The 14,689-nt window shown below is 34.9% G+C and overlaps 1 protein-coding gene across 2 annotated transcripts in view; it reads right to left on the bottom strand.

Annotated features, from left to right (window-relative positions):
* Window positions 1–13,606, bottom strand: part of LOC101891306 (transforming acidic coiled-coil-containing protein 1) — a 72,249-nt gene extending 58,643 nt beyond the window's left edge. Inside the window, exon 1 of one of the 2 annotated variants that reach the window (XM_011296151.3) lies at window positions 13,311–13,606. In XM_011296151.3, coding sequence (XP_011294453.1) covers window positions 13,311–13,463 — 153 coding nt within the window. In that variant the 5' untranslated portion in view covers window positions 13,464–13,606. Of the gene's footprint in view, window positions 1–8,257; window positions 8,465–13,310 lie in introns of those variants that run through there. The other variant, XM_059118110.1, reaches the window with a different exon arrangement.
* Between the last annotated feature and the right edge of the window lie 1,083 nt (window positions 13,607–14,689).

Below are 14,689 nucleotides of genomic sequence, written 5' to 3'. Positions count from 1 at the left end.
GACGACAGATTTCATATTTTTCCGTGATGAAGAGTAACAATGACAGAGCGGTATCAAAATCCAATCTGAGCCAAACGGCAGCTTCAACGTCACAACCACAAGACCAAAAGAAGTGGAAATATTATCGGATATATCTACACACTTTGGTTGGTGGTCATTATCCCGAGGCAAAGATTATTACTAGTTGGTATCTGTTGATTGAGGATGATGAGTAGGCTTCTTATAAATATGTAGCTCGGCTGTGCAAACCTTTGCAAGAAAGTCGAGGTCGTTTGTTGTGAAAATGGGGACCAAAATACCGCAGAGCAACATTCGGGCAGCGTGTGACGGTTTCATTGACCTTTGAAGACCATAATTCGTGCCAAAGGAGACCAATTCGAACACATTTAAACTTATTCTAAAATTTGATGCTATTTCCAACATTTTTTTTTTTTGTTTTCATTCAATAAAATTTAAAAAAAAAGTGTAGAAATTATGGCGTATGACTTTGTTGCGGTTTTTTTCACGCCTTGTACTTAATACCTTACAATTTAAATATGATACGGCTAAGGTTTTTTCATCAGGTCATAACATTTCGTGTTATACCATTTCATTGCACCCCTCCCTCGTACAACTTCCACATAAGAAAACTTAACCAAAAAGTAACAGAAGGAGGAAATCATTGTCAGAGAAGACAAGAAACAAGCACAAGAAAAGACAACATTTAGGAAGTCTACCTTTTTAAATAGCTAACACAAAAAATGAGGCGAACAACAAAAACAACACCAATACCCCAACATCCAAGAAAATGCATGCCGATGATGTGTGAATGGGGGAAATAATAGAGTAAAGAAATGTGGAGAAGGGAAATCTGCCCAGCTGTGTAACAAAGAGTGTCACACCACACAGCCCAAGACTGGTGGCGCTGTTTTGCGCCTTCGACTGACTGACTCGGTGTCTTGTTAAGGTTGAATAAATATTTTGCATAATTTTTATACGAGGCTTAACTAGGTTGCGTTTTTTTTTCTTTTGTGGGGTTCTTTTAGATTTCAGGTTTCTTTTATTTGCCATTTTCTAGGTCTCCCTTTTCTTGATTGTAAGAAATACCAACATCTTCGATTTCCATGTGGATTGTGAAATGTTGATTCACCACAACACAAATAGTGAATGATTGTAAGCAAATGGCGTAGCCGGGGCCTCGTTTGCTATGGGTGATAATATTCTGCAGAGCATACACAAAATCGTTCAGAAAGTGACTAATGGGTTTCAAATCCTTAAAGCAATTTTTGGTTTGTTTGATGCACTACTCCCCACAAAGTTTTTGTGGTCCACGTCCCTGATAGCTAGTCATTTGAATTGCACTTTTATTTTTTCATTTTACCTTTGTTTTAACTTGTTGTAAATACGTAGCTACATGTGTATTGCAACAATGAGCTAGATATGTTTGCCATTCACGATATTGAGTGGCATTTATGATGGACAAAGAATCGATTCGAATCGAATGTTGTTGGTCTTAATCGAATGTAGACTGACTATTGAGTGGTTTACATTAATGCACCGCCACCTCATACGGGCATTAACATGGAAATACCATTGCGTTACACAAATTAAGATATCAAAGAACGGAAATCTGAGCAATCCATTGAGGTAGGGTTGCCAATTGGCGAATGGCAGGATAGGGATTTAGTAAACGGAACTCAAAAAATGAAAAAAAAACAAGTTTTTTCCCACAGATGTATACCCCCAGCCTTGAGTTATGATTATCAAACTGTTGATCCTTTATGGGGGAGGTTTCCAAGCAGTTGGCCAATATTGACCAATTCGTATCTGACCTAAGACTGATATAAATATTACCACTTGCCATATTTTTACTATACTCGACTACTTCCTATACTTTATATGAGATTTTTGGAAAACGTGGAATATGCGTGAGGTGACAGATATAGCCGACCGATATTTCATCTAATACGGATAAAAATATTGGGAGGTAGCAGAAGGAATGGTCCAATCTATACCATCTTTATAACATATCTTTTGTTGATGTAAATATTGAGATGTAGAAAGCCTGAATAGAATCGGATGTTAATTTCGTGTTTTATGAGTTTTATGGATACTCAAAATTTTGACCTTTTGTGAAGGAGGTACCAGAAGGAGTGGACCGATATATCTCATCTTCACACCAGACCCTGGGTTAATAAAAATATTGTGATGTGTGTAATTTGAAAAGAACCGGATACTTATTTCGGATTTTATGATCGTTTTGTCTATTCGAAACTTTGACTTTTTGTGGGGAAGGTACCAGAAGGGATGGTCCGATCTCTACAATCTTTATAACACATGTTGTGTTTAGGTAAATATTGGGATGTGCCAAGTCTGAATGGAATCGGATGTTAATTTCTTGTTTTATGACCGTCACGATTATACAAAATTTTGACCCTTTGTGGGAAGTTACCAGAAGGAGTGGACCGTTATATTCCATCTTTACTCCAGACCTTGGGCCAATAAAAATATTGTGGTTTGTGTAATTTGAAGACAATCGGACACTTACATCACATTTTATAAAAGTTATAATTATTCAAAATTTTGACCCTTCGTGGGGTAGATGCTTGACGGACTTGACCGATATTGTCAAATTTCGCACCTAACCTATTACAGATGCAAATATTAGGATTCGCAAAGTTGGAGCAAAATCGGAGTATGTTTTCTCTTTCTGTGCAACAATTTGGGTGGGAGGTATCAGAAGGAGTGGACCGATATTGTTTATCTCCAAACTCGCTCTAGGTTTGACAATAATATTACAATGTACTACGTTGAGGTCAAATCGGGTACTCCCTTCGAGAGTTATCATGCGCACCATCCAGCCAGACAGACAGAGGGACGGACGGACGGACATCGCTAGATCGACTCCAAATGTCCTGAAATGGATTTGGTCCAAAGAGACCTAGGCTCTTAAACCATTATTTCCATAAGACACGTTTTGGCCTATCAAGTGATATATACCCTCTGTAGCCATATGGCTGAGGGTCTAAAAATACATAAAATGTGGCCTTTATGATAATTTGTATTCACTGAGGACCTGAAATGTTGAAATGAAGATGCAAAAGAACAAATAAGAGCTATTTCAATGAGAAATATGCTTGCCTTTCCACTGTCTGACGTCTGGTGTTCCAAGCGATATTAGTAGCCTCAAATAACATCAAACAGAATTAAATTACCTCATACATGCACACACAATACCTCAAGAACAAACAAGCTGAAAGATGCGAACGGTTAATTGAATTTATTCTCGTTTAAGTAAAAAGTAGCCAATCTCTTCCTTCTGGAACTCAAGCGTGCTCACACACCCCCAACCTCATCTAGACGAGATACACACATTTAAAATTAAAGGCAAATTAAATTTATGTTTTTCTTTTCCTTGGATCTCATTTATGGGGTAGAATGTGCACCCCCCTTCACCCTCCGCCTTCCCCGAGAATGTTTAAATTGCGGGGCTGTAGAGAGAAATTATTTACCCCCAAAAAACACACAACACATGTTGGCTTTTTGTGACCACTCTAACACACGCACATATCTCTAGAGCGAGTGAGTGGGGGAAACACAAGCAGAAAAATCAAATAACAGCCTAAAAATAGACCATTATTTTCTTTTATGAAAGAAAGCATAGTTCGACAGATACTTAAAGTTTTACGCATTCAATTGTGCAATGTGTTATGGGATGGTCTGTTGTTTGGCAGCTCAGTTTGGAGCAGACAAGTGGAAAAGCTATAATTGTTGTAATGAAAGGGTGGTGATGAATTGGCTTTAAAGATACTATAACACTTATTAACGACAAATTAAGAAAAATGATTAGGAAGAAAAATGCTAGTTGAATCGAAATTTCTGATGGCAAGTACGATTAAGTATATAATATAAGGATATTTTAATATATAAATAATTAAAAATTTAAATATAGTCTCAACATAGGACAAACTTTTGTAAAGGGCACATAGGTATAATGGTTTAGTAGCCAACTTTACGTTTGTAATTGTAAAGTTAATGCCTTGTCTGTAGACTTTTTAAACCCCCATTTATTAAAACCACTAGAAATGTACCTTGACGTATTTTCCAAGAACCTCTATTCCTTTCTCAAAATTGGTTTTTGCAAAAATACTATCAGTCAGTCGGTTTTGCCGACAGATGTATACCCCCAGCCTTAAGTTATGAATATTCACACCGTTAACCCTTTATGGGGGAGGTTCCGAAGCAGTTGACTAATATTGTCCAATTTGTAGCTGACCTAAGTCTGATATAAATATTACAACGTGCCACATTTGGACTATACCGTCTGCTTGCCACACTTTATATGAGATATGTGCGAATTTTTTGGAAAATGTTGAAATAGGAGGATTGAAATATTCCACTTCATCTAATAGAGATAAAAATATTGAAATGTGCAAAAATTTAAAGGAAATCGAACATTTATATCCAATTTTATACGAAATCATAAATTCCGATAAATTACATATTCATATCAGATTTCTGATAGAGAGAAATATTTAGATATAGCAAGTTGTAAAGAATCGCTGACTTGTTTCGCAAGTTATTACAGCTAAAAGTATTGAAAATTGTGAACCTTTGTGGGGAAGGTACAATGAGGGGCTGGCAGATATCTATCATCATTACAACAGATTTTGGATTAGCTAAACATTGAATGTTTGAAATTTGAAGAGAGTTGCATGCGTTTTGTTTTTCAAAATTTTAAACCCTTTTGGGGGAGGTACAAGAAGGAGTGCGCCGATATATCCCATTTTAACAGCAGTAGCAGTTAGTAGAAATAATGTCATGTTTGAAATATGAAGAGAACAGGGGTCTTATTTCGGATTTTATAACTGTTTTGGTTATTCAAAAATTTGACCCTTTGTGGGGAAGGTACCAGAAGGAATGGTCCGATCTCTACCATCTTTATAACAGATCTTGTGTAGATGGAAATATTAGATCCGCCAAGTCTGAATGGAATCGGATGTTAATTTCGTGTTTTATGAGGTTCATGGATATTCAAATTTTGACCCTTTGTGGGGGAGGTAACAAGAGGAATGGACCGATATATCCCATCTTCACACCCAACCTTGCGCTAATAAAAGTATTCTGATGTGTGTATTTTGAAGACACTCGGATTCTTACATCACATTTTATAAGAGTTATAATTATTCAAAATGTGGACACTTTGTGTGAAAGGTACTTGATGGTGTTGTCATCCATTTTCGCACCTGACCTAACACTGATGAAAATACTAGGATTTGAAAAGTTAGAGCAAAATAACTCCCTTCGAGAGTTATTGTGCGCCGACGGACACCCCTAGATCGACTCCAAATGTCCTGAAACGTATTCGGTCCAAAGAGACCTAGGGTCTCAAACCGTTATTTCAATGAGTGATGAATATATAATCTACCCTCTCTAGCCATATGGCTGAAGGTATAAAAATACAGAACATTCCCTATTTGCGACACCCTTTCGACAACATTGTAGTAAGTTTTATGATTTTTTCGGCAGTAAATTCATTTATATTTTTGTTTTTCCTCTCGGGATCGTTTTGTTTGGTATTTTGTTTTGGAGTATTGTGAACTTTCTGTGACTTTTCCGTAGGAAGTAAACAATTTCCTTCTCCTTTTGCATGCACGAATGAATGAATGAATGGAATATGGCAGTGAGGTCCATGAATTGTGTCTCAGTGTGTTAACAGACAAAGAAAACGATGACTACACACACACGGAGGACAGCAGTATCGCCTATTTTTTCTGCCTTTCTTTTTTGCGTCAGATATGGTGGCACTGTTGTTGTATTCCTTGGTGAGTGCAAAAGTAATTCAAATGTTCATGTACCATCGTCATCTACATGCGAACGGCACACATATGTGCGTGAGGACATTAGAGTGGGTAACACAACATGTTAAAAAAATATATTTGAGATAATGCAATACACGAAGTAGGAGTTGTTTATATTTCCTAATCGATTTTCAGAAATGGTACACAATTTCGAATTATTGATGATTATGTATGGGGGCTTCTGGGACTCAACTCTTGTTCTATGAAGTGAAATCAATGTCAAATTTATACAGGAAGTACTTTTCATTTCATAATTTCACAAAACAAAAATTGTCATCCAGTTTTATAATTTTTGTCGGCAGTAAATTCATCTATAATTTTGTTTTTACTCTCTGGATCGTTTTGTTTGGTATTCTATTTAGGATATATTTTCTTTGGAGTATTGTGAACTTTCAGTGACTTTTTCGTAAAATTCTAGTCCCTGGGCAGTTTGAAACTTTCTCTGAATGTGATTGTGTTACTCCCCAGGACAACGATGTGTCCAGTTAAATAGTATTATTTTCCTTGTCTTTTATAGTTTGGCAGAATATTGACCCTGATTCCTGACCCACTCTACCATCACACTTATACCATATAAATCTACTATATGCGAATATTGTTCATATGGAATTCGTTTTTTTCCTTTTTCCATAAAACATTTTATTGTTTATTATTTACGTTCCAATTTTAAAGTTGATGCACTGCTGGTGCGTTGTAAACAATCTGCCAAAATAATTCGGCATCATGTCAGAATTATGTGTGTCGTATACATATTTTGAGAATCGACACATTTTGGCCAAAAGAAAATTTCACAGATCTTAAGAAAAACAATTGCAATGTTTAAATTTTAAAGAATTTAAGGCTAAAGCGGAAAGAAATTAAAACAAGTTAAAAAGTATCAATCGGTTGCCGACGTATGTATACCCTCAGCTATTGTCGTTTTATTTAAACATATTTAAATATATTTTATTTCGCATTTTTAGGGCGTTTTGTTATTAAAAATGTGATCTCTCTGTGAGGGAGGTACCAGAAGGAGCAGATCGATATATCTCATTTTCACACCAGATATTCTGCTAACAGAAATAATAAGATGTGTGAAATTTTAAGACAGTCGGTTGCTTGTTTCACCTTTTATGAGATATAATTATTCAAAATTTTGATCCGTTGTGGGGGAGGTACCTGAAGGTGTGGTCCAATATCTACCTTCTTTATAAAAGACATTGTGTTAATGAAAATATTGATAATTTCGCGTTTTATGAACTCCATGTATTTTCAAAATTTTGACCCTTTGTGGTGGAGGTACCAGAAGGAAAGGTCCAATCTTTACAAATTTTATAACAAATTTTGTGTTGATGGAAGTATTGAGATGTGCTAAGTCTGAATGGAATCGGATGTTAATTTCGTTTTTTATGAGCTTCATTAATATTTTGACCCTTCGTAGGGGAGGTACCAGAAGGGGTGGACCGATGGATTAATAAAAATATTGTGATGTGTGTAATTTGAAGACAATCGGTCTCTTACAACACATTTTATAAGATTTCAATTTAATCAAAAATTTGACCCTTTGTGGGAGAGGTACCATAAGGAGTGAAACGATATTGTCCATTTTCGCACCTGAAGTAGCAATGATACAAATATTAAGATTTGCAAAAATGTTGACATTTTGTGGGGTATGTACCAGAAGTCGAGGACCTATATTGCCCATCTCTGAACTCAATCTGAGTTTGACAATAATATTACTATGTACCAAGTTTGAATAAAATGGGATACTCCCTTGGAGAGTTATCGTGCGTACCAGCCAGCCAGACAGATGGACGGACCAACATCGCTAGATCGACTCCAAATGTCCTGAAACGGATTTGGTCCAAAGAGACCTAGGGTCTAAAACCTTAATTTCGATAAAACAAATCATATACACCCTCTGTAGCCATATGGCTGAGGGTATAAAAAATATTAGTTTGTTCCACGTTTGGCCATAGCGGCTTCCGCGATTTGTTGTATTTGCCGGGTGCCTTTAGATCGTAAGTATGTAGGGTTTGCGAAAAAAAAACTTCGTCACCACGTGAACCTTCTGGTCGACCCTGATCTAAGCTCAATGTTTCAATGAGGAACTACTCCTTTCATGTGGAGAAACTACGGTGACGTGTTATTTTTTTTTTTTAATTCTCCTTTAAAATATGTTTCAAAATGAAAGAATGCATCAAAATTTTAACTTTTTTCAGAAGTTAGAACTTGAAAGATAATATTCAACCAAATCATCTTGCAACAACTTAACTTAATAGTTAGGGGTTTCACAACAATTTTTATATAGTGCACGTACTCTTATCGATTAATCACTAATTTATTTAAGTAAAAAATATACATTCACTTTCATAAAACCGATTAGTTTATTTTTACAATAAAAAACACACAACTACAAGTGATTGTTGTTGCCCTACCTTTTCATCGTTGGATTTTTGTTTTCCACCAGAATTTCCCATGGTCGGTTAGTTGGTTTATTGATGAGGCAGCAGATTTTGTTTTTATTTTTAATTGAATCGAAGACACTTTCAATTGCATTTAATTTGTGGGAGACTTCATTAAACCGAATTGCACTGCTACTATTCACAACACACGCCCACCGCTGATCACTTTGACAAGTGAAATTGAAAACACATCAACGAATTTTGAAAACATAGCACTCTCCCAAGGTAAAGAGAATAAAAATTACAATATTTTTCAATTGCAAATGGGACAAATTTTTTTCAATAGTTTTTTTATAATTTGAAATATAAAATATTTATAAATTTTTTTCTAACAAGTTGTGCGAAAACCCGGCGAATTTTTAATGATTTTTATCAGCCATTGTTTTGGTCAAAAGAAAATTATCGGCAGCGCCAACGATCGACAAAATGCAACGACGACGACGAAATAACGTCAACTAACAAATTTCAATTTGCTGAGCAAATTTCAAAAAATGATCGACGACGACTCACTGACTGACTAACTGAATGGCTGGACGTCAATAAACAATAGCCATAATTACAGAACTCAAAAAACAAGAGAAAGAAATGAAAGAAAACATCAACTGAAAATACACAAAAACCACAGATGGCCTGCTGGCTAGCGGGCTGGCTCTGCTTTTTAATCGATCGTCGTTGTAGTTTATTTTTCTGTTTTGGCTGAGCAAGTCCACGCCATAGAGCAGCAGAGGTTTCCACACCCCTAAAAAGAATAGCTCCCTAGAAGCTTTCTCTTGAGCTCTATGCTATGGGTTTTGTTTTCTTCCCGTCTATTTGAAATTATTTTAATGCTTTAGTTTTATTTGCGATATTTGAAGACAAAAAAAGAACACATTCTTGAGGAGGAGGTTAATTTTTTAATTAATAATTATTTGTCGACGACTCTCTGAGTGATAGACAGTTACTGTGAAGTACATGTCATTCCATCCAATGATGGTCAGGGATAGATCACACAGGAAGCGGGAACAACAAAAGTGCACACACAACACACGCAGTATTATATGGCATTGTTGCTGTTTTTGGAAAGTACAAAAACAAAAAAGTAATTAAATTATGAACAATCATTAAAGCGCTGCAAAGCACATTGAATATGGACAACAACAAAAATGAAGAAAAAAAAACAAAAAGAAAAGGAAAAACAACACAATATAGATAAATGTTTGTTGGTGTGTCTTTTCATTTCACCATTTAGCGATTTGTGCCAAAACCTAAATACGTCAGTGTTATGCTGCTCTAACTCAGATGAGTAGTAAGGCAAGCAATCCGTCATATAAAAACTAAACGATAAGCAAAGGTAATTGACAGAAAAAAATATTATGTTTGCCTGGGAGTACAATTGCTTTTAGGAGGTGTTGGCCGCGATTTGCCAAAAAAAAAGCAAAGATATCTCCCAAACCAATTTAAAACGATCTCACAGAAGAGAATGGTATATTGAAGATCTCTTGCACATATCTCTTCTAGGAAAACAATGATCATAGGAAACTTTTGTAAATAAAAATGTCTTCGTTAGTCAAATTTTATCAAATAGTATTTTTGTTTCGCTATAAAAATTTAAATATTTTTTTGAATGCCATTAGGCTGTTTTAATAAATTTTCTCATATATAAAAATAATCTGTGGGATCTATGTCTAATGAAAACCAAACCAGTAAAGAAAGTCTTAAAGCCGAGAAAGTCTTAGAGATGAGAATTAAATCATACCAAATATGAGTTATAATTTAAGGCCGAAAGGAACTAATATATGGGAGGAATATCCTCCTATGAATCGATATCTACCAAATTTGCAGAGGCATTTGTGCCTTTCAATTCGGGCTTGTATTACCAATTTGGTGCACAACTAACTTGAAATCGAATAAAGATATATATACTAAGCTATATAAAAGTCTGAACCGATCTCGATCAAATTTTGCAAAGGTATTTCTGAGCTATATTTGATATATTTTCCCGATTATCGTTGATACGAAGTGCATATTACGGCTGTGGAGAACAAATACAACAAATCAGATGAACAATATATATGGGAGCTATAGCTATACCTGAACCGATTTTCACAAAATTTGACATACTTGTTTCTAGATTCAATTTGGTCGTAAGTGCCAAATTCCATCCCATTTGGAGTAATATTACACGTTTGGTGTACAATAAAAGCCAAATCGGACGAAGATATGAGAGCTATATCCAAATTTGAACCGAACACGCTAAAATTTAGCAAAGGTCTTTCTGAGTTGTATTTAATATATTCCCTCAAATATTATTGTTACAGAGTGCATATTACTGCTGCGGAGGACAAAAATAACAAATCGGTTGGACAATATACATGGGAGCTATAGTTATATCTGAACCGAGTTCACAAAATTTGACACACTTGTTACTAGACTCAATTTGGTCGTAAGTGCCAAATTACATCCCATTTGGCTATTATTACACGTTTGATGCACAATGAAAGCCAAACCAGACGAAGATATGGAAGCTATATCCAAATCTGAACCAACCTCGCTAAAATTTAATATAGGTATTTCTGAGTTATATTTGATATATTTAAAATCATTTGATGGAAAATTGATTATTTCCTTGGACTATCCAAAAAATCAACAATGGAAATGGTGTAAAGTTGCTGCTAACAATAGCACACATTTCTTTCCTTTTAAAAATTTTCGATTAGTCATTAGCATACGCACCCAAACGCCGTGAGCCACATATTTTTTTTATAATTGCAATCGATGACCATTCAATAACTTAAAAACGTAAGTCCTACTATTTTTATTGTATTTTTATTTCTTTTCTCTTTTCTGTTATCATAATGAATGATTAATTGAAGACAGAAGAAAGTGAGTACCGATAATAGAATTGACCAATTCAATATTTGTTTATCAATCAATTTGGCAATTGATAAAATGGTTATGGGTGATAACCAAATTTGAGATTATTTGATTAGTTCTCACTCAAAATTTTCATAATACCTTGTACAAAAAGATAAAATTGTTTAATATTTTCAGTGCCAACATTCAGCAAATATTGAAAAATGAGCTCGGGGTAAAGCCATTGAAATTGCAAAAAGTGCAAGAACTTAAACCGCAACAGAAAGAAAATAGACTCAAAAGAGCTAAAGAGTTGCTTCGCTTGGCCGAAAGTGCTGAACTGCCGAATTTGGTTTTCTCCGATGAAAAACCATACGTTGTCCAGCAATTTGTAAGCAGAAAAAATTAACGTGTTTACTGGCCAAAGAAGTCAAATAAAAATCAGCATTTTGGCCGCAGACATTGGACATTCCAACAGGACTCAGCACCATCTCACTCAGGACGCGTCACCCAAGAATGTTTACAAAATGAGGTTCCTCGCTTAATTTCCAGCGCACAATGGCTACCAAAATCTCTGGATACGAATCCGTTGGACTGGAGTGTCGATCACCTCATCAAAGCGCTTCGCCGGGAATGGGCCAAAATACCACAGAGCAATATTCGGGCAGCGTGTGACGGGTTCATTGGTCATTTGAAGGCCACAATTCGTGCCAAAGGTGACCAATTCGAACAAATCTGGACTTATTCTAAAATTAGATGCTATTTCCGACATTTTTTGCTTTCATGCAATAAAATTTAAAAAAAAAAGTAAAAATTATGGCGTCTGACTTTGTTGCAGTTTTTTATCTCACCGTGTATATATTCTTGATCAGCTTAAAATTCTAAGTCGATTAAGTGATGTTCGTCTGTCTGTTGTAATCACGCTATCTTTCGAACGAATTGTGTCGATCCACGTTTTCGTATATCCAACATAAAACTTTAAATCCCGATATTCTGTATTTTGACGATTTAGATAACATGTTCAAACAAAATTTGTTAAAAAATTCGCCACATAGATTTTGTAACGGAATCTAGCTTCTGTGACGGAGCATTATCTGTATAGGTCCATGTTTTCCTATAGACGCCATAAAACGGTACCTTGCTATATTAGGTATTTTAGGAATTTAAATCACATATTTAAACGAAATTGTTTCAAACGTCATCTTAAACATTTTAAATAGGTTTTATTCTCCTACAGATTACTTGAAATAATAACATTCAGTACATTTACATGGAATATGATGCAAAGGGTTTGGGCTTAGCTTCAGGATGCATCCCACGAAATCCTGCTGCTAAAACTTAATGCTTATATTTTGAAATTATTTCTTTTCATTTCATCGTTGAAGATAAGATCGTGTTGTAGAATAGGTTCAAATCTGGATTTTTTAATTTTTAATTCTAACCTGTGGTAAAAATGTCGAGACTATTCGAGATTGGTTATTGGATAAACTCTGATTGATCCTAGCAGCCAACAAAAGGTATTGAAGTTGTTCGTTGTGGATTGGGTTTGGATTTAGGATGGATAGGGAATCAAAAATAATCAATTCGATACCCTACTGCTAAAACTTAATGTTTATATTTTGAAATAATTTCTTTTTATTTCATTATTGAAGATAACATCGTGATGTAGAATCGGTTCCGATATGGATTTTTATTGTGCTTTGGGTCTTAAAAATTCATTCCCGTAATCCAACAAAAGGTATTGATGTTGTTCGCTGTTGATTGGCCATCAGGGTAAAACTGTAAATCTGATATATGAAACATCAGCAAATGAAACCGTTTTCTTGGAATATGATAGCTCCCTAGTGAAAATATTTCATTTAATGAAATTATCGAAATTTATTTGTTTAGGCATCGCAAATCTATGCATACCACAGAGAAAGTGCGCGGGAACAGCCAAGGAAGGACATTTCATCATTTCGAGTCGATTTATTAGATTAGATTGCATGTAACGCTTTCTAGACACGCATCATTAAAAATTTTGTTTCCAATAATTTGCATTTAAGTAGCAAATTTCATTTCACATATTCCCTACAGGACATCTTTGCTATCGACAGATGAACTACTATGGCTGCAGCACATGATCATTTGGTGTTAACTTTAAGTAAATGCTTTTAAAAATACATTTTCCGTAAATGCACACACAATTACTTACCAAACCCTTATTATCGATGCTATTCAACTCCTTGAGGACGGATCTATTGGCAAATAATGAATTTGCTGTTGGTGTGACATTTGAGGAGGCTTCATTGCCGGCAGAACTACCAGCACCACTCACATTGAAGTCATTTGCCGCGGAAAAACTCATTGTTCTTTATTTACGATCTTTCACTGCAAAACACCAAACTTTTTCCAACACTAAGCTCCCTTTTGCTTTACTTCTCTGCAATTGTTTGTGTGTATACGAAGATTTTGCAAATTTCAGGTAATTTATTGAATAAATTGGCAATAAATTGGCTTCCTCATAAATTCCTATGCTGTTAGGATTTGAAAATGTAGTTTATGTGTTGGTTTGGTGTCGTTGATTCCCTTTTGTGTTCTATTCGTTTGATTTCAATGCATTGGCATGATTTTTGTGGTTTCTTTTTGTTTGCAAGTTATTGGCAGCATTTTTGTGAACAGGCATCACTTTAAAATAAGTGCAGGCCAGCCAATGTCAGAGGGCAAAAATAACTTGACGAAATGAAAATGGAGCACATGAGGTGTAGATGGCGCTGGATAGTGAAATATATAACTATTTAATACAAACTGTATATTTAGTAAAACCTTTTGTTGTGTAAGCAATACACATTTTGTAAACAACTAAATGTATTTTTGTTGTTTTCTGATCTTACTTTGGTAATAATTTTACAAAAATGTACTGTTCTTCATTAATACCACAGCTAGATGTCGCTGTAGCAATAAATAAAAATGGAGCCAAGTTTATATTTGCTAACCCAAAATGCATCACTGCAATGCTATTTGACGTCTACTCGACAGTCGTTGCAATAATTTTGTGCGGGAAATATTTGCCAAGTGCTTGCTGGCAGTAATAACGTTATTTAAGTCTGTAAAATTAACAAATAAAAAATAAAATGTTGTTATTAATGTTCCACATAAGTTGAGTGTCAAGAAATTTGTAAAAAATAAGTTGTGGAAATAGAAAAAATACGTAAAAATCATGTTAGTTAAAAATACATCGGCTACCGGCCGTTGTGTTTGCGTTCATGTATGTGTTAGTGAAGTTGTTTCGATGAGATTGAAAAACTCAAAGAGAGAATGATGTGCCATCTAAAGCGACAATAATAGCTGTAACGGCCAGTTAAGGAGATTTTGAATTTAAAATGAATAAAATATAAGTAAATCGTGAAATAAAAAAAAAAATGAAAAAATGAAAAACGAAAAATACCGATTCTATGTGTTTCATCAAATTTTTGAGTTTTATTTTACAAAAGAAAAAATTAATTAATAAAAAAAAACACCCACTTAGTGTTGCGAGCAAGCTGTGAGGCTGGATTTAATGTTTTATGGCAAATCATGGTAAATTAAAAGGGA

This window comes from Musca domestica, unplaced genomic scaffold (genome assembly GCF_030504385.1).
Source record: "Musca domestica strain aabys unplaced genomic scaffold, Musca_domestica.polishedcontigs.V.1.1 12, whole genome shotgun sequence".
In the NCBI taxonomy this organism is placed as follows: domain Eukaryota; kingdom Metazoa; phylum Arthropoda; class Insecta; order Diptera; family Muscidae; genus Musca; species Musca domestica.
The sequence above is the reverse complement of the archived record's forward strand: the minus strand, read 5'-3'. Positions and strand labels throughout refer to the sequence as shown.